The sequence below is a fragment of the Muscardinus avellanarius genome (assembly GCF_963383645.1).
Source record: "Muscardinus avellanarius genome assembly, chromosome: 5".
Classification (NCBI taxonomy): Eukaryota; Metazoa; Chordata; class Mammalia; order Rodentia; family Gliridae; genus Muscardinus; species Muscardinus avellanarius.
The window spans coordinates 14,415,024-14,436,085 of NC_137790.1; the positions used below are offsets into that span (position 1 = coordinate 14,415,024).

The following is a 21,062-nucleotide window of genomic DNA, read 5'->3' on the forward strand; positions in this document are numbered from 1 at the left end:
GCTTTGTCTTGATTTGACATGTTTGCATTCTTACCAAAGCTTTCTTTTTTTAGCTTAGTTGTCAGCTGGGAGGAGTTTATGATCAGAGGATTTAAAGAGTCACATGATATAATCAGAACACTAGTTAAAGCATGGGGCACTGATGTAAAGAATGCGATCGCATGCCAGGGATGGTCACTGGCTTTGAAGACAGGACGCATTCCTTTGCAAACAGAAAAGCTAACAAAATATGGGCAACGAGTCTGTGGGTTCCTTTATGTGCATCTTATTAGAAAATAATGGGGTTACTTATGCAAACTAGTAGGATGACGTGTAGACAAGCCCGTCATGCCCACCGACTTGAGGTATAAAAGGCCCCGAGCAGGAGGAGACCATCATTCACACTTGGGTAGCTTGTGCTTCACCATCTCTCCAGACCCCTCCCAAGACCTGCCGTCATGACTCGCTATTTCTGCTGTGGAAGCTACTTCCCTGGCTATCCTTGCTATGGAACCAACTTCCACGGGACCTACAGAGCCACCCCCCTGAACTGCGTTGTGCCTCTGGGCTCTCCCCTGAACAGCTGCGGATGGAGTGGCTACAGCTCCAGGAACTTCTGCTATGGCGGTAGTAACAGCTTCAACAACCCGGGATGTTGCTACGGCAGCAGCTTCTACAGGCCCTGGGGCTCTGGCTCTGGCTTCGGCTACAGCTCCTACTGAAGACTCAATGGCTCTGGCGACTACAGGACTCTCTGTTAATCCTCTGTGCAAAGAAAGATCAAGGTGAAGAGAAAGGACCATCTTCCTGCCTTTAGATGCACCTGGGGGATCCTGACTTCTTCCTGCTCTTTGATGATGCCGATCTAGTTACCCAGCACTCAGATGTCAAGCTGGTACTCATCTGCAGCCAAAGAGAGCAAGATCTGTTTTTCAGACGAAGCTGAAATCTAGCAGTGAAGCAGTTAGTTTTCCTCCCAGGGTTACTCTGCCCATCTATCCACTTCTTGAATTGGGTGTGGGTGGGCAGGAGGTGGTTTTACTGCTAGTCTCCTAATAAATCTATTTTCTTCAGCACACATGTTTTTGTCTGAGTCATTTATTGTACTGTGTTTTTGTATGCTTTTGAATTCAGAAGTTAGGTTTCATGTGTAATGGTTGACTTTGATGAAATTTTATTCTGATTTTAGGCTATACATCAAAGATGGGTGGTGCCCAACCATTATTTCTTTTCTTCTTTTTTTCTTTTTTTGGTACTGGAGGTTGAACTCCAGGGGCATTCCACTTCTGAACTATACTTCTGGCCCTATTTTATCTTTCATTTTGAAGCAGGGTCTCACTAAGTTGCTGAGGCGGGCTTCCCACCTACTGTCTCAGCCTCTTGAGTACTGGGATTACAGGTGTGTATCACCACACCGGCTCAAACCATTCTTTTCTTTGTATATTGAGACTTAATTTTTATTTTATTTTTCCCTTCCTTTGAGATTTTAATTTTTAAGCATTTCTTATAGATGTCCCATTTTTTTTTTCCTGGTGGTACCGGGGTTCCTGGAAACCCTTCTACCTCCGGGCTCCATTCTCAGACCTATTTTATATTTTTTTATTTGGTTACAGGATCTCTTAAGCCAGAGAGGCTGGCTTCAAACCTGCGCGATCCTCCTGTCTCTGCCTTCCAAGTGCGGGGATTACAAGCATGCGCTACCACGCCTGGCTAGATGTCCCAATTTTAATATAAATTTATTGCAGTTGTTGGTGTTTCCCTATGCTGGTTATAAATAGAAAAATTTATTAGTTGTTGAATGCCTAAAATACATTTTTTCTTTTTTCATTAATGTTATTATACTATTTTGGTTTGTTTTTCGTTTCCTACTTTTTATAATCTCAGCTGTGATATTTGCACTCAAAGAACTTTGAAAGAATTATAACCAGATAGACTGAGCTATGAAACTTTATCTTTAGGAATTCCTAAACTTTGGTCACTAAAGGGAAGCCAACTGTTAAAATCATGGTCTTTTCCCCCTTTTTCAATATGTGGGTTTTATTTTCCCTGCCTTCTTCACTTTTGATTGTATATATAGCTAGTAATAAAAATGAAGCATTTATATTTTGGGATGATAGTTTCTGGAAGAAGCACTTGAAATGATATGTGGTCTAAACCTGGAAAATGCTTCTTGTCTTGCTTATCGAGAAATCTTGCCTTTATTGAAGCAAATGCCTTATGTTTTGAGTTAAAGCCCTTTCATTCTTGTGTTAAGTATTTATTACACTTTTGCCTCTGAGATGGTGCTCAATTAAATGTTCATTGGCTCGACTTGTCAAATCTTTGCATTTTAGATACAAGGTGTTGGAGAGTCTATTATGGATTTCATGTATTCGTGTATCAATAATTATTGGACTCTGGCGACTGTGTTAAGAATTTTGAGGCTATAAAAACACCTAAGCAGGTAGAAGCTGGCCTGCAATGCTGCTTTTCTTCAGGAGGGAATTTATTCATTTAATAGATACTGTGTAGCTACACCACCAAGGACTGTACTAAGATCAGGGGGTATAGAGAGAAATAAGGCACCGTGCTTGTCCTCAAAAGTTAAATACACTTTATTTAATATTTAAAATGCATTTAATAGTCTTATATTTATACCAACTAATGAATGATGGACGATTCTCTAAATAGAGAGATTTCTTCCTTATTTGCTTCCTAGGACTCAAAGTAGGAGACAGACACAATCAGACAGATAGAAACACACACACACACACACACACACACACACACACACACACACACACAGTGTTTTAAGTTTGATAGAAAGGAATTTTGGATGGGTAAATATAATTATGAGAAGAATAAGAGTATGTATCAGGACAGAAATTGCTGTACAAAAAGAAACAGAGCTATCTGAAGAGGAAATGAGCTGGTATTGGCAAAGCTCAAATGCGTAGTCAGGAGGACCTATTGGGGGAGGTTCCAGGACACTGGATATTGATTAGGTACTTTGATCTCTACCAACCATAAGTGTCTAGAGTCTATCATTGCTGCCCCTGTGTATCTCCTAAGGACAAAATTGTTTGTCAATAGGATTTAAAAGAAGTTACAACTTCAAACTTTTAGAAAAGTTGCCATAATAGGTCAAAGAAGTCCTGAGTGCCAATATTTATTAATTTCTCACATTTTGTCCCATTTGTTTTTATCATCTTACATACAGGTGAAGTATATATGCAATATTACGTAGGCATACAATATTGTCTTTATATATGTGCATGTTTATATATGTGTATGTATATTTGTGTACATATATTTTCCTAGGAACAAGTATAGTATAATTATAAAAGGAAGCTTAATATTTATATAATATATTATTATCAATGGTATTATATCGATGCACAGTGCACAGTCAGATTTGGTCAACTGTCACAATAGTGTCTCTTGGAGTTACTTTTTCCCCTGGTCCATGATACAGTCCACTATTATGTATGTCTCTTGAGTGTTCTCCAATCTAGATTAGTTTTTTACCTTTTTTCTCTCTTGAACTCAGTCAATCTGAAGAATACAGGCCAATTATTTTTAGAATTTCCCTGGATTTGGGCCTACTCAATTTTCCTCATGACAAGATTTATATTATGCATTTCTGATAGAAATTCCCTAAAAAAACAACTGTATCCTCAGTGAAAAATATCAGGAGAGACACTACATTGGTCAATGCAAATTTAGTTCATATTTACTCTCATCTGTTGGTAAAAAAAAATAGTGTCCTTCAAGTTTCTTTCCTATAAAGTTACTCTTTTTGCCTTTGTAATTAATTAATAATCGACTTGTATGTAGATACATGGATGTTATGTAAATATCCTATTTCTTATTAAGCTTTTATCTACTAATTGTAGGACATGTTAACAACTTTCTACTTTTATAAATATGTTTTTATCTATTAGCTAGAAATCTACTACAGGAAATAATTTTCTTTTCATTTATTTATTTTTGTTTATTAGTTTCAATATTTATAGTAATGTGTGCTCACAGAATCTGACTTTACTCAATAGATTTTATTCCATTAATATTGTTACTAGTTTCAACGTTCAAATGGTTCCAAATTTGGACAATGGAACACCTTTATGCTGACTTTTTTGTCTTTTAGAAATGACTCTAACTCTGTTTTATTTGATTATTTACTTACTTTATGGATCAACAAGATGTTCTGTGAAGTTATTAGAGAAAGGCATAGGATCTACACTCCAACATATAGGTACAGGGAGTAACTTTCTCAATAAGACTTCCAAAGCGCAGGAAATTAAAGCAAGAATTAATAAGTGGGATCTCTTCAAACTTAAAAGTTTCTTCTCATCAAAGGAAACCATCAAGAACCTAAAGAGGAAGCCTACAGAATGGGAGAAGATCTTTACCAGCCACCACTCTGATAGGGGGCTAATATCCAGAATATACAAAGAGCTCAAAAGACTCTACACTAGCAAAGCAAACAACCCAATCAAGAAATGGGCAACTGAAATGAATAGACACTTCACAAAAGAAGAGATACAAATGGCAAATAGATACATGAAACGATGTTCAACATCACTAGCCATCAGGGAGATGCAAATCAAAACTCGAGGTTCATCTTGAACATTTCTGTTCTGATCACAGAATCAGTGACCTTACTCAGGACCCTTAGGTTCTTCACATGGAGACTGAATTTGAGAAGCAACACTGGGGGTGAAGTGTGGTCATTGCTCTGTCCATCATTGCTATATATCCTCATGGATATTGTATCACCTCCATACTACTCATTGCTATGATTCTCAATTGCTTTTTCATATTTAAGGATGACACACTCAGAAGCTGCCCTGGAACTATGTATCTGGGGACAAAGTCTACTGAAAGGTTTTAAACAGGTTTTGCTTTTAAGGTCGGAGTGAGAATGACCTCTCTGCTGTAGGAGGTAGTTTGCAAAGGTCTCTAAATGGCAACGTGTGGACTGCACAACTATGCTAGCAACTCTACGAACCCAGCCCCATTCTTCAACTAGATTTTCATTAACTACCTTGCCCCTGTTTCTGTCTCAGTCCTACCATTTTCCCTAGCATTTAGAGTCCCAGTGTTCTCTGGGAATGTGGAAGGAAGATTGGCTTTCCCCTGGCTGGCAGCTCCTTCTGCTCGCTCATTGTTTCTGATGTGGCCTCCTTCTCCTTTCTGTTTTCTCTACATCTTTCTTCTGTCATCCAGATATCAACACAATATTTCTTCAAATGGTTTTGTCTCAACAGTTATTTCTTTCATTGCTGGCTTTAACCTCTTTCACTCTTTTACTATTATTTAAGGGTTTTGGGGGAAAAGATAGGGGGAAAATCTTTAGTCACTCTGTCTCTTAAGCCTAAAAATATATAAATCCTTTAAAAGGGGATTAAAAAGAGATTAAAAAGAAATAATGAGAACTGGTCCTCTTCTCAGTGACTAAGTTACAAATAAAACAATAATACAAACATATTTTTAGAAGCACCATTCATGTTCTACCATATCACTTAAGAGGAAGTCAAAATTGAAAAGGCAAATAATGTTAGGTCATGGTGGTGTAGCTGTAATTCTAGTACTTGGGAGGCTGAGAGTGTAGGATCACAGGTTCGAGGCTAACCTCAGCAACTTAGTGAGGCCAGCAGCAACTTAGTGAGACTCTGTTTTGAAATGAAAAATAAACACATGGCTGGGGGTGTATCTCAGAGGTAGAATGCCCCTGGGTTCAATTCCCAGGAAAACACACACACACACACACACACACACACACACACACACACACACTTAAATAATTTGTTTGAAGCTATCATTTGTAAACAAAAAATGCTGAGATATAACCTAGGATAGCCTGACTCAAAATCTATTCCCCTACTCTAAAACAAATTGTATATTACTTTGGAAGTTACAGAGCTATTCCCAAGATATATCCCTATTCACTACCTCTTTTTTGACATTAATAATCACACCTGGTATTCATATAGTAATTTTACAGTTTATAAACTGTAAATAGAATTTTATTTAATTCTGAGAACTATCTTGGGAGATTGATATCATAACAAAATTGATGAATATGAAGTAATTTGTCCAACTGGGCAAATATTCACCTCCTGGGAAAACTGAGACTTGAGGCAGTGCACAAACTTTTCACGCCCACTGTTATTACCACTAACAACAGAGGCAGAATATCGATTACATATCTGCCTATTTGATCCTACCTGAAGTTATCAATAGCCTTCAGCATTATCACAAGCTTGCAAATATTCTAAATATTATTAGGCTACTGGATTTTGGCTCTGGGGATTGAACTCAGGGGCCTTCTACCTCTGAGCCACACTACTAGCCCTATTTTATTTTGATGTAGGATCTCGCTAAGTTGCTGAGGGCCTCATTATGTTGCTGAGGCTGACCTTAAACCTATGATCCTCCTCTCTCAGCCTCCCAAGTACTGGGACTAGAGATGTGAACCATCATGTTTGCCTATTAGGTTACATTTTTCATCTTGGTACCAAGTCCTTAGATTTTCTCTCTTTGCTATCTTGGAAAAATGATATCAGGTCTTTGTTTCTGATGTCTCTGCCTCGGCTCATACCTTAGTCATTTATTGCATGGGCTACTACCCCAGCTGCCTGTCTGCACTTTATGGCAGTCTCCAATCTATTTTCCATACTGTAGATATAAGAGTTTCACAAAAGGTAAATTTAATCTTGCAGATTTCTTTCATCAACTTGATGATTTTAAAAACTTCTTATAGCTTTCAGGGAAAAGATGAGTTATGGGCTCACAAGTCTATAATTTTCTCTACTCTGATTTCCTATGATATTTTCTTTTTTAAACCAATCAATCAATCAACCAATCAACCAATCAATAATTAATGAATTATTTTTGTGGTACTGGGGATCGAACCCAGGGACAGCCTACATCTGAGCTAGATCCCACCCTATTTTATCCTTTATTTGAAACAGAGTTTCATTAAGTTGCTGAGGTTGATCTTGAACCTGTGATACTCCTGGCTCAGCCTCCCAAGTACTGAGATTACAAGTTTTTACCACCACATCTGGCTCTACCTCTCCTTAACATGACTCCCTTGCTTTGGCAATGGGACTTAGCACAATTCTTTGCTCCTTAGCCACTCTTCTTCATTGAGTGAACTCCTACAGATCCTTCAGAATTTCTTCAACTGTAGGTAGCTTCTCTTGTTTCAGTCTAGAATTCCTGTATTTTTAAATATCATACTATGAAAACATAATATGCTGAAGCCCACCAACCAAGAGCACAGAAATATATCTATACTAAAAGAAACTTAATTTATTCATTTATTTTTATTTGTGGTACTGAGAATGGAACCCAGGGGCTTTCTACCTCTGGGCTATACTCCTAGACGTATATTTTATATTTTATTTGGTAACTGGGTCTCACTAAGTTGCTGAGAGCCTCACTAAGTGGCCGAGGCTGGCTTCGAACCTGCACGATCCTCCTGTCTCAGCCTCCCAAGTGCTAGGATTACAAACATGTGCCACCATGCACGACTACAAAGTCCCTCTCCATCTCTCTCTCCTCTCTCTTCTCTCTCTCCCTCTCCCTCTCTATCTCTCTCTTCTCTCTTCTCTCTCTCCCTCTCCCTCTCTCTCTCCCCCTCTCCATCTCTCTTTCTTCTCTCTCTCTGTCTCTCCCTTTCTCTCTCCCTCTCTCTCTCCCCCTCTCCTTCTCTCTCTCCCCTCTCTTTCTCTTTCTCTCTTTCTCTCTCCCTTTCCTTCTCTCTCTCTCCCTCTCCCTCTCCCCCTCTCTTTTTCTCTTTCTCTCTCTCTCCCTCTCCTTCTCTCTCTCTCCCTCTCCCCCTCCCTCCCCTCCCCTCCCCGCCTGTCTCTCTGTGATACTGGAGATTAAACCTAGAGCTATTCTACCTCTGAGCTATACAGATCCAGCCCCTTTTAATGCCTGCTGAATCAGGTTCTTACTAGGTTGCTGAGAGTCTTACTACATTTCTGAGGCTGGTCTTAAACCTGCCATCTTCCTGTCTCAGCCTTCCAAGCACTGAAATTATCAGCGTGCACCACCATGCCTGTCTGACATGATTAAAAAATGGTGCTGCCTTTGTCTCCCTCCTGTCACAGAGCCTTTACCTTTGGTGTTCTGCAAATTGTGTACAAGAGGAAAGGAGCACTCCAATTGCCATCAGTACTGCCAGGATGATGTTTATCTTTCCTGCAGGCACCTTTATTAGCTGATAGTTCTGATTTTCTCTGTAATGATTTCCTGTATAATCTGTAGGTTCCTTGAGGCCAAATATTGTGCTTTATTTGGCATTATTTCATCCTCTTGATAAATATTTGTTGAGTCAGCCTAATGATTTAAAACCTTAGGGGAAAAACTAAATCACTTGCTACTTAAATACAGTCTTCTGAACTTCCAGGAAGATGGCGACCGAGAAAAGCGGGGCTTAAGAGCCCCGCTAACAACCAATCTCCATTACCACAAAATCAGCGCCTTTTATAGCCAGAAAACACCATCACCAGAGAAACAAAAAATCACCAGGCCCCAGAGAGAAAGCAGACTGAGAACAGAGCTCAGAGCCACAGAGGAGATACACCGACCTCACGCCCGAGGACGCAGCAGCAGCGCAATACTGCCGGCGGCAGCGGCGACTTCACCAGACGGCTACAGCAAGCCGAGGTGAGCTGCTTCGGAACAGCCAGGCGGGATTTCTCAGCGCAGGGAACATCTAAAGCTCCCAGTGGCTGAGATCAGCACATGCTGCAGGGATTCAGAGTGGAACTCAAAACCAAGAAGAAATACACCAGCCTCACGGCCGAGGGCGTAGCAGCAGCGCCATATTGTCACCGGCGGCAGCAGCAGCGAATTCACTGAGTCCAGTACAGCTAGATCTGCGTACTCAAGAACAGTGAGTCAAATTGCGGGCCACAGAGGAGAAATCCCAGTACTGTACTCCCTGGGACTTGACCCAGTGGGGGAGTGGCGGTGGCAGAGATATCACACCATAGGAGAACGTGCAACCTGGCACCCCCCACAGTCTAAATAGTAGCCTCTATCGACTCTCTGGGTTGGAGACTCTATGATACAACCCAGTAAAGGAGTAGTGGGGTCTGAGATACTACTGACTTGAGATCCAGAACACCTTAAGTGAAGTCATAGTGACCCAAGGGAAGAACCCAGAGAAGGCACAAACTTCCGAAATCATGGGAAAGAGGAATAATACTGGAGCAATGAATGCCCACAACCCCACAACATCAGAACTCGATAAAACAGAAAATCAGAGATTTCTAGAAGATCAAATCAGGAAAATAACTGTAGAAATAATAGAGGTGCTTCGAAAAGAACTCAGAGAGAGCCAAAAAGAGATAAAGGATGCAATTAATGAAGTAAAAGCCTCAATTCAAAGCACAAACAACCGATTAGACCACATGGAGAACAGAATCTCGCTCTTAGAAGATGATCATTCCAAAAATAAATGCATAGTTTCTAATCTAGAAAAAAATATCCGACAGCAGGAATCTGACATTGAAGAAATATGGGCCCATTTTAAGAGAGCTAACCTAAGAATAATTGGAATAGAGGAGGGAAAAGAAAGTGAAACCAAAGGGATCAACAATCTCTTCAAGGAAGTAATAGCAGAAAATTTTCCAGACATAAAGCAAGAGGTTGATACACAGGTCCAGGAAACTTATAGAACGCCCTTTAGACAGGATCGGAGAAGAGGATCCCCACGCCACATAATTGTCAAAATGACCAATGTGGAAGCCAAGCAGAGAATCTTAAAGGCAACAAAAACAAAGGGCCAAGTGACATTCAGAGGCAAACCAATTAGAATCACTCCAGACTTCCCAAACCAAGTCATGAGAGCCAGAAGGGCTTGGAGTAACATATTCCAAACTCTGAAAGAAAACAACTTCCAGCCAAAAATTTCCTACCCAGCAAAACTTTCTATCAAATTAGATGGAGAAATAAGAAGCTTCCATGACAAACAGAAACTGAAGGAATTTATGTCCTCAAAACCAGCCCTAGAGAAAATACTCAAAGAGATTAACTACAAAGAAGAAATAGGTAACACACACCAGAACCAGAGAAACAAGATTTTCCATCCAACAGACAATTAAGATTGGTTATCTGTGGAGATTCATTATTTATGTTAGTTTTTTATCTATCTCTAAAAGGTATTGCTTGCCTTTATTGTTGTTAATTTTTAGGATTTCTAGTTGGAATATTAATATACCTTCAGATATAGCATTTGGAATTATTTTATCCCATTCTATTAGTAACTTTTAACTCTGTTTACATTGTCTTTGGATATACAATATTTTTTTTTATTTTTTAGGGAGTTTGTATACTCTTCTGTTGCCTGTGCCATTGAAATCATATCCAAGAAATCACTGCCAATTTCAATGTTGTGAGTTTTTATGACCCAGATTTTCTCCTAAAAGTTCATAGTCTTAAGATTTATATTTAGGTCTTTTATCTATTTTGAGTTAATATTTGTATATGGGATTAGGTAAGGGTCCAATTTTATTCTTTTTCATGTAATTATTATTTTTCAACAATATTTAGATAAAAGATTATTATTTCCACCACCAAATATTCGTGGAAACCTTGTCAAAAATAACTTGACAATATAGGAAAGAATTTAGCTCTAGGCTTGTATTTAACTCCAATGGTTTATATATCTGCCTTTAGAATAGTACTACACTGTTTCAATTATTGTAGCTTTATATGGTTTGAAATCAGAAAATATATATCTTCTAGCTTTGTTCTTTTTCAAGATCGTTTTGGGTATCTAGAGTCCATATTCCATATTAGGATAGATTTTTTTTCTGAAAAATAAATATATAAATATATGATAGTTTCACCTAAAAAAAGAGAAAAAAATATTCTCTGGTAAGAAAGAAAGTAAAAAGAAATATGAAATGTTATCTTTAAGTCATCAAAAGCTTGGTATCAGACAAATGAAACTGTTATGTGAGATTATCATTTTTAATTTTGGATAGATTGCTATAATACTAGATGTCAACCACTAAGCCAAGCATGGAAGGGAGGGATGGGGAGAGAATGGGGTGGGGATCGGGTGGGGGCTGACTGGGCGATGTGTGCATGTATGTCTACAAAAGTTTGTATCCCACTATGATGTATGAATACAGTGCACCAATAAAAAAAAATAAATAAATACAGTCTTCTGACAAGAAACTAGCATCAGTTGAGAGCTTGTCCAGAATGCAGAATCCTAGGCCTTGCTATAAAATTACCCTGTCCTTTAACAAGAATCTGTGTGCATGTACAATTCGAGCAGGGGCCAACCCTGTTGATTCACCCAATGAAGTAGAGAGGGAAATATATTTCACTGAGATTAAATATCAACATTTTCATTGAAAAGAACATTTTATTTTTTTAATAATGTTTCTAATACTTTTGCCATATATATTTATATATTTATATATTTTTATTTTGTATATTAATATATATAAATGTAAATATATATAAATATATATTTATATATTTATATATTTTTATTTTGTATATTTTTATTTTGTATATTTTATTTTATATATTAATATATATATATATATATATATATATATATATATATATATATATATCTGTGGTACTGGGGGTGAAACCCAGGGGCCTTCTACCTCAGTGCTACACTCCCAGACCTATTTTATATTTTATTTGGAAACAGGGTCTCACTAAGTTGTTGAAAGCCTCACTAAGTAGCTGAGGCTGGCTTCGAACCTGTGTGATCCTCCTTTCTCAAGTGCAGGAATTATAAGCATGCACCACCACGCCCGGCTTTTGCCCTATTTTTATTGCTATTTATGGAAAAAACTAGATTGTGCTTTTCATTTCCATTGGGAATAGACAAGAGGGAGTTAAAATTATAGCAGTAGCACTGTCTATTAGATAAAAGAAAATATTTCTTGATTCCAAGATTTGCCAGGCAGCTCTTTGGGGATTCTATAAAACTCCTAAATACAGTACTTTTGTTGTTACTGAAAATATGCTGTTATTTTTTTATATACCAATTTCTTTTTACCGACTTACTTCTAAGGCTTCTGACATTATCTCTGACAATGGTATTCGCAGTACTGTATCCTGTTCCTTTCTTTCCAGTTCTAATCATGCCATCCCCCCTTTTTAGTAATCGCCTTTACAAGTGTGTCTTATTATCTCTGCTTTGAAGTTTCTAGGTCGAATGCCATGGAGGAAAGCTTCAGAATTTTCAAGTTTTTCCTTATGCACACTGAAAATTTTTAAAACTAACTTTGGAACAGTAGATATCATTTCTACATTTAAATTTAAATTTACTTTTAGATTTAGTTTGGTTCAGCAAAGACTTGGAAGAAATTATGCTTTTATTAGTTTTCCCCTTGTTGTTTGGAAATAAGACGAACCTTATTTTAAAGGCCATGACAAGGACATGCCCAGCGCACTTACTTAGTAATGAGTAAATAAGTTGAATCAAGTAAATGAAGTCAAATTTCACTCCGCAGTGCACTGAGGCAGCACACCAGATAATTCCTTACCCTTACCCTTTCAATTGCCCCAGGTTGCAGTTTTCAATGTATACACATCCCCAGTGTCTATCTCCAAATACTGCCTTTGTGTATCAGAAGAGGACCATTTTGCATAGACAACCAGAGATATGGGTGCCACAAATGACCTTAATATCCTACCTGTGATGAAAAGCTTGCAGCAAAAGCCTACCTTGTTTGGGATTGCTTTTTATGTTGTCTGTGAACCACACATGAGGTGTTTCTGAGGAGAGTCCCTGGGGCTCTTACGCGCCCAGGCATTGTTGTGGGTATCACATTGCTTCTTAAGAAAACCACACATGTTCTACATCAAATAAGATGCTTCAATGAAGCTTCTGCTCCATAATTAACGAAGGAGCCTCACCATCATGGCTCAGCCCCAAAAGTGCTAAGGTGGCAAGGTATTTAATTGTGTCCTAAGTTAGCCCCAAGTCTTGCTCAGCAATTTCTGGCCCTGCGATATAGCCACGTTTTGGGTATATTGCCTGGAGATCACACTTGACCTGATGTGATTTTGACTTTAGTGCTTCTTGACCTTGACTCTATTGGCAATTTGAGTCAGGAGATTCTTGTTGAAGGGTAGTCCGGTGCATTGTAGGATATTTAGAAGCATCCCTGGCCTTTACCCATTAGATGCTAAGTAGCACCGCTTTCTACTCGCAGCCATGACAAAAAAAATGACTCTGAACATTGCCAAAGATCCCTTGGAGAAAAGAAATCTCATAATGATCAATTACATCGACTCTGGTTATCAAGCCTGGCTGAGAGAGGGTCTCTTTTTAATTCTTCACAATTTTACATTCAACCATTTTTGGTTGTGTATTTTGTCAGAGAACACATTTTTCAGATACCTGACTCTAGAATCCTCTAAATTTCTAAGTATTGCTTTTTACAAATCTTCTGGCATCTTATTAAATAGGAGGATTCCATAGTCCTACCCCAAACCCATGGAATCAGAATCCAATGGAGTGGAGCTTAGATGCAGGCCTTTTAAAATAAGCATCTTTGGAGTCTTACACAGACTAAATGTTTCCAAATGTTATGGCACTCTTCTAGAGTTTTTAGCAACTCTCTTCTGTGAGTTCATTAGTTTGTCTTAGCAGGGCGTGTAATAGGTGAGCAAAAGCACTCTCTGCAGTCATATGTTTAATTGACCAAATGTTACTGAGAGAGGTTGACTTGTAATCTTGGCTTATCAGTGATTTTGATGGCAGAATCATACAATGTGTAGGGCAGTAAGTCCCAGGAAGTCAGCTCTTCTCAGTTTACAGTTGAGCAACTTGAGACCTGAAAAGTGGTTTCAATCCTCCCAGGCAGTGAGTGGCCAACTTAGGTTTAGAATACCCTTTCATTAATTCATTCAGTGAATACTTACTGAAAAGCTACCTTGTGCCCAGTTAGTGAGCCAGGCACTGAGGAGTCAGGATGACTAAAAATACTATTTTTGCTCTGATGGGAACAAGCATGTTAGTGAGGCAGACAGATTCCAGGCACAACACTAAGGTTAATTGGCAACTTGAGAAGTGCTGCAAGTATGAGAAAGATGGAGGCCTGCCATGTCTAGATGAACTTTAGTCAGTGGAGGAGGGAGTAGAAAGGACTCCCAGAGAGAGTGATCCAGCAGGCATCTGAAGGTTACGAGGGGATTGAGGAGGAGCAGATAAGAAGGAAAATATTTCCAGGAGAACAAATAGAACATATCAAAGTTTGCAAAAGGTGCCCAGCAACTTTGAATAACTAAAAGAGAGTGAATCTTAAAAGTAGAGTGAGTTAGGGACTTTTGGATAATTTTGAAAATGAAACGATAAATTTTATTCTCAATTCAATGAATGTTTTTGAAATGTTTTGTTCTCTTCTTTCAGTGCTATTTATTTATTTATATTTTGCTGAGGTACATTCCTTCTCTACTTAATTTGTTTGGAGCTCCCATCGTTAAAAATGTTGAAGTTTATTAAATTATTTTTCTACAGTTATTGAGGTGAACATAGGATTTTTATCCTTTATTCTGTCAATGGAGTGTGTTGTATTTATTGATTTTTGTGTGTTGAGCCATTCTGGCATACTAGGGAAAAATTCCACGTGATCATACTATATGATTCTTTTAGTGTGCTGTTGAATTTGGCTTACTAGTAGTATTCTGCTCAGGAATTTTTGCTTCTTTTTTAAAATTTTTCCTATTGGTGGATTGTAGTCATATATCTTAAAGGCGTACAAGATGGTGGAGACATACATGCACACATCGCCCAATTAGCCCTTCCCCAATTCCCACCCCATTTCCTCCCCACTCCTTCCTTCTCATGTTTGGTTTAGCGATTGACTTTGATTTGCTTGTGAATATATATCATGTTCTTCTATCTTCATCAGGGATATGGGTTTTTATTATTTTTTTCCTGGCATGGCCCTTGTCTGGTTTTGATATCAGGACAATTTTAACCTCTAAAGGAGTCTGGAAATCTGTTTGCCACGTTAATTTTGGGAAAACGTTTGAGAAAAATTGGTATTATTTTTAAAATATTTTGCAAAACTCAGCAGCAAAGCAACCTGGTCCTGGGTTTTTCTTTGTGGGGAGGTATTTTATTACTGATTTGACTCCATCGTGCTTTAGTGAAACGTTCATATTTTCTATTTCTTCATGACTCAGTTTTGTAGGTTGCGTGTTCCTAGGAATATACCCATTTCTTCTAGGTTATGCAACTTTTGGCATGTAATTGTTTATAGTAGTCTCTTATGATTACTTATATATCTGCGATAGCAATGATAAATTCCTCCTGTTTTGTTTCTCATTTTATTTTAGTCTTCTCCCATTTTCTTTGTCTAGATAAACATTGGTCAATTTTATCTTATAAAATCAAATCTTAATTGTATTGGCAGTTTCTACTCTTTTCTACATGTTATTATATTTATTTGTTTTATGATCTTTAGTTCCTTTCTTCTTCTAACTTTGAGATTTGTTTTTCTAATTCCTCGGAGTGTACAGTTAGGTTGTTTATTTGAAGCCTTTCTTTTTCTCACTGTAGAGTGCATTTCTACAAAGTTCTTAGGATTCCTTTTGCTGCATTCCATAAGTTTTAGTCAGTTTATTTTCAGCATTGCTTTTCTCAAGATAGCTCTTGATTTCCCCTTGGACTCATCGAAGGAGGGTACAGCTGAATCTCCACATATTTGTGAATTTTCAGTTTTTCCCCTGTTATAAATTTCTAGTTTTATATAATTGTATTTGGAGAAGAGGCTGAGTATGATCTCAATCTTCTTAAATTTGTTAAGACTTGCTTTGTGGCCTAATGTATTATCTAACTGGAAAATGTTCTGTGTGTGCTTGAGAAAAATATCTATTCTGCTGCTCTTGAATGAAATATTTTATCAATTTTTGCTAGATCCATTTGGTCTAAAAGGTACTTCCAATCCAAAGTTTCCTTATTGGTTTTTCATCTGAATAATCTTTACAGCGTTGAAAATGGGTTCTTTGGCCTGCTGCTAAAATTAGGTTACTGTCAGTTTCTTTCTTCAGACCTATTCATATTTGATTTATATATTTAGAAGTTCTGATGTTGGATGCAGATATTTTTAGAATTGTTGTATATGTTGACTGATTGACCCCTTTATCTGTATGTGATACTTGTCTTGATCTCCCGTTACAGTTTTTGACTTAAAGTATATTTTGTTTGGCATAAACATAGTCGCCTCTGTTCTCTTTTCTTTTGCGTTTGTATAGAGTGTCTCCACACCTTCAGTTTTCAATTTGTGTGTCTTTCAAAGTAAGAAGAGTCTCTTATACATAACAAGAAGAGTCTCTTATACACACAAGCTGGGTCTTTCATATCATTCAGCTGCTGCTTATCTTTCATTTGGAATTTTAGTCCTTAACATTTATCATGATTATTTATAGGGAAGGACTTAAAATTTTCACTTTTTGAAGTTTCTTTTTAATTTTGTAGGTTCTTTCTTTCTTTCTTTCTTGTGGTACTGGGGTGGAACACAGGAGCTTTTATACCTCCGAGCTATATTCCCAGACCTATTTTATACTTTTTATTTGGAAAGAGGTTCTCACTAAGGTGCTGAGAGCCTTCCTAAGTAGCTGAGGCTGGCTTTGAACCTGTGCGATCCTCCTGTCTCAGCCTCCCAAGCGCTGGGATAACAAGCGTGCGCAGCTTCTTCCTTTATTTTTTTCCTCGTCATCTGATGATTTTCATGTAGTGATATGTTCGAGTCCTTTCTCTTTCTTTTTTTATAGAAGGAGAAGTGGTTTTGTTTTGTGGTTACTCAGAGGCCTAAGTTAAATAGTCTGTTTTAACTGGTGGCAACTTAACTCTGATCTTACACAAAAACTCCCTACTCCTGACATTTTGCATTTTAGATAAAAATATTTATACTTTTTAAATATTGTAGATCCATTAAAATATTACCGTAGCTGAAGTTCTTTTTAGGCTTTGTCTTTAATCTTTCTATTAGAGATAAAGGTCATTTATATACCACCATTACAGTATCAGAATATTCTAAATTTAACTATGTACTTTGCTTTACCAGTGAGTCTTCACTTTGATATGTTTTCATCTTACTAATTAACATCCTTCGATTTCAGTTTGAAGAATACCGTTAGCGTTTCTATAAGAGAAGCCCATATGTGATGAACTCTTTCAACACTTGTTTGGAAAAGTCTGTTTCTTCCTCATTTCTGATTGGCTGCTTTGCCGTGGACCACATACTGCTTTCTTGTCTGGCAGTGTTTTTTTGTTATTGTTTTCTTGCAATGTATTGTATATATCATTTTACTTTCTTCTAGTCTCATAGGCTTCTGCTGAGAAATCCACCTAAACACTCATGGAGGTTCCTTTCAAAGTGATAATTATCTTTTCTTTCACATTTTTCCCTGTGATTTTATTTATTTATTTATTATTTTTATTGGTGCATTGTAGTCATACATCTTAATGGAGTACAAGATGGCAGAGGCATACATGCACACGTCACTCATTTAGCCCTTCCCCAGTTTCCTCCCCATTCCCTCCTTCCCCCTCCCTGCTCATGTTTGGCTTAGTGATTGATATGTTTCTGAATGTGCATCATAAGAGGGAATTTCCCCTCCAATCCCCCCAGTTAGGTTGCCTTGTTTGCTCATCTGTGGTTTCTCCTTCTTCGTCTACAGCTCCTCCTATAACCCATTTTTTCCATAGCTTCCACATATTAGGGAGAGCGTCCCACTTTTTACATTTTGTAACTAAAGATTTTTTTAAACTTTGATTATAATATGCCCGAATGAATTATTCCTTAGTTTGAACTTGTTTATAGACCTTTGTGTTCCTTATTTCTGGATATTCCCATCTCTCCCCAGAATTGGGAGTTTTTCAGCCATTATTATGTTTTTTTAAAAAAGCCATTTACTTCTTTCTCTTTTCATCCAGAAGAATTTCCATAATAAAAAATCTATTTCTTGTGATGGTGCCCATAAGTCCTGAAGGCCTTTTCTATTTCTTTTCACTTTTTTTCCTTTCTCTTTTCTGTTTGATTAACTTTAAATCGATTGCCATCAAGATCACTGATTATTTCTTTTGCTTCATTGAATTCTTCTGAAGCTCTCCACTGCATTTTCCTTTTCTTTTGTACTTCTCAGCCCCCCCAATTTTTGATTGTTTTTTTGTTTGTTTGTTTACAATGTCTTAGTTAAATTGCCCATTTTTTTTCTTGGTTTTATCAAATTGTTTTTCTGGGATCTCTGGTAATATGTCAAAATTTATGATGACCATTATTTTGAGCTATTTGTTTGTTTGTTTGTTTTTGGTGGTACTAGGGTTTCTGGAAGCCCTTCTACCTCTGGGCTACACTCCCAGACCTATTTTTACATTTTTATTTGCAAACAGGGTCTCTTAAACCAGCCAGTTTGGCTTCGAACCTGCGTGATCCTCCTGTCTCCACCTCCCAAGTGCGGGGATTTCAAACGTGCACCACCACGCCCAGCTATTTTGAGCTATTTGTAAGGCAATGTGTGCACCTTCATTTTTTTGAGATTGGTTATTGGGTGTTTATTCTGGACAACAAGTCATTTGAAATGATCCAATCAGTGAAGGATGCTGGGTCCTCTGCAGGACCACTGGGGACTGCAGAGGATCCTGCCATGTGGCTGATACTGACAGCTGCTGCTCATCTCCTTTGCTCCATGCTGTTTCTAGATGTCTTGGTTGTATCAGTCTCCCCAGTGATCCGAGTGCATCAAAACTATAGCAAATTCTATGGTCAGTGCTTCTGAAAGATGGGAATCTGGTCTTTCTCTCGGTGCTGTCTCTTTCTATGAAGGTTTACCACAGGCTGGGGACTTCTCTCTGGCGTCTGAATTGCTCCAGCCTGTAGGACAGGATGGTGTGGATAAGATGAAACTGCTGTTTCTACCATTTTCTATAGTTATTCTCAGTTTTTTCCCCTTACTTTTTTGTTACAGCTTCTTAAATGGACTCTTGAGCTATCTGAATGTTAATGTCATCTGTGGGTAGTTAATTTTGTGAGAGTGTATGGTAGAACGGAGGCTGGAAATGGACATTCTGCTGATGTCAATCCTGTTGACATATTTTTTAACGTGTGTGTGTGTGTGTGTGTGTGTGTGTGTGTGTGTGTAATATAACCACATTTATACTATGTAAACACTTTGTGGGATGATGTTTCAAAGGAGGAAAATTATTATTTGATTAGCTTTGAGATGACTATAGAAATCTCGATAAATTGGGAGCTTGCATTGGGTAGAGCAGTAGGCTGAATAACGTTCTCATATCTGAGTATCTAGATTATTATCTTATGAGGTATAAAGGACCTGACAAGTGTGATTTAGATAAAGATATAGATACAGTGAAGGCATCCTGGATCATCCCAGTGAGCCCAATGTAATCGCAGAGGCCCTCATAAGAGGGAGGGGGAGCAGTGTTAGTAGGAGGATAGGTGACCATAGAAGCAGAAAATAAATGCGATGCGAGGACGTGGCCATGGGTCAGGAGGGCAGATGCCTTCTAGTTGAGAAAAGAGATGGGAAGGGGATTCTACTTCAGCATCTGTGAAAGACCATTTCTACTCACACCTCAAGTGTAGACTTCTGAACCCTGGATTATATGACAATGAATTTGGATAGTTATAAAGTAACTAGGTTTATAGTGATTCATGGTAGTTTATGGAAACAATAGAAACAAATGGAGACAGTGCAATGGACATTCATAAAATTAATGCATTCAAGAGACCTTTAGAAGGCAAAGTCACAACAGGTTATGACTGATTAGATTTGCAAATGTGGGGGTGACAGGGGTGACCCCTAGGTATCGGTTCCTATTGTTCAGATGACTTTATCCCAGGGCATGGGTGTAACTCTTCCTTTTGTATCAAAACCAGATGTATTTTCTGAATATGAGGTTTTATACAAGAATAATTAAAATTTATTTTACAGTTAGTAAATTAACTGAGGAATCATATTTGGAGGACCATAGTATTTGATTATCAGTAACCAAAAGATAACAGGAATTTTTTTTTTCTGCTTTTGTTTTTAGAGTAGGGACTGAACCTGGGGGTATTCTACCTCTGAGCTACACCTACAGTTTTAAAAAAAATTTTTTTAACAGGGTTTCACTAATTTACTTGGCTTTGAACCTACAATTCTCTTATCTCTGCCTCTCAATTTCTGGGATTACAGATACACATCATCTTGCCCAGCATCAGGAAGATTTTATATCACTGGACCAGGCAGTTGTTTTTCTTGGGATAAATAAGTTTATGTTCTGAAAACATGAAGTGTTTTTTATATGCTTACTACCACTATTATTAGATGTTGTCCTCTAGTAGACTATTTATTATCTTGGACTGTTCCCAATACCTTACAGAACTTTCCAGGGGTGGGCCTTGGCACTGAATTCCAGGTGTGATGAAGGTGTCACTGCTCCCATACCTGCCCCTAGCTGACCCCTGGGAGCTTATGCAATCTCCAAGGCCAAAGCTTCTGAGATGGCTACTTCCTCTCTGAGAGTCTTGCTCTGTTATTTTAGTGTATGATAAACATGTATAATTTGTTAAAAAAGAAAAAGATTGGGAAGACTTCCCTTTAGCATTATTTTTTCACGGTGTCTTCTGTGGCCATGTCAGAATTCCCTGTTTGGACAGTGGAGATGATCCCAAAGATTAATCGCCTGTACTTAGCAAATCCACCTCCCTAATTGTTTTTGGTCCCACCCACTGCTAAAGCCACCACCTGTGTGGACACCTCTACTGTCCCTTGCTTAACTCACGTGATGACTTTTGTGGTAGCACTATTGATTCTCAACCCAGTGGCCATTTCTCTCCCTTTCATTCCATTTTGGCAGAGCCTGCTTCACATCCTACAGGTGAAAAATGCCAGGCATCCACATTTCTACCTTCCCTTGTTTATACCCGTAAGACGTGACTCATTTCTGGGCCTCAAGACCTGAAGGGGATCTCCTGGAAGGCAAAGGTGAAATGGCTTTCATCCTGATAGGAATTGTGGAGAAGCTGGGAGAGAAGAAAACCTCTTTTTAGCTCCTTGGTTTGGGTTCTTGCTGTGTGAGAACGTGA

At 38.1% G+C, this 21,062-nt stretch overlaps 1 protein-coding gene across 1 annotated transcript; it reads left to right on the forward strand.

The window, feature by feature from the left end:
- Positions 1–437: 437 nt before the first annotated feature.
- KRTAP7-1 (keratin associated protein 7-1) lies at positions 438–701 on the forward strand (the record flags this gene model as incomplete). The annotated part of the gene is made up of 1 exon (XM_080695945.1): positions 438–701. The coding sequence occupies one exon, from the start codon at positions 438–440 to the stop codon at positions 699–701; it is 264 nt and encodes an 87-aa protein (XP_080552071.1).
- Between the last annotated feature and the right edge of the window lie 20,361 nt (positions 702–21,062).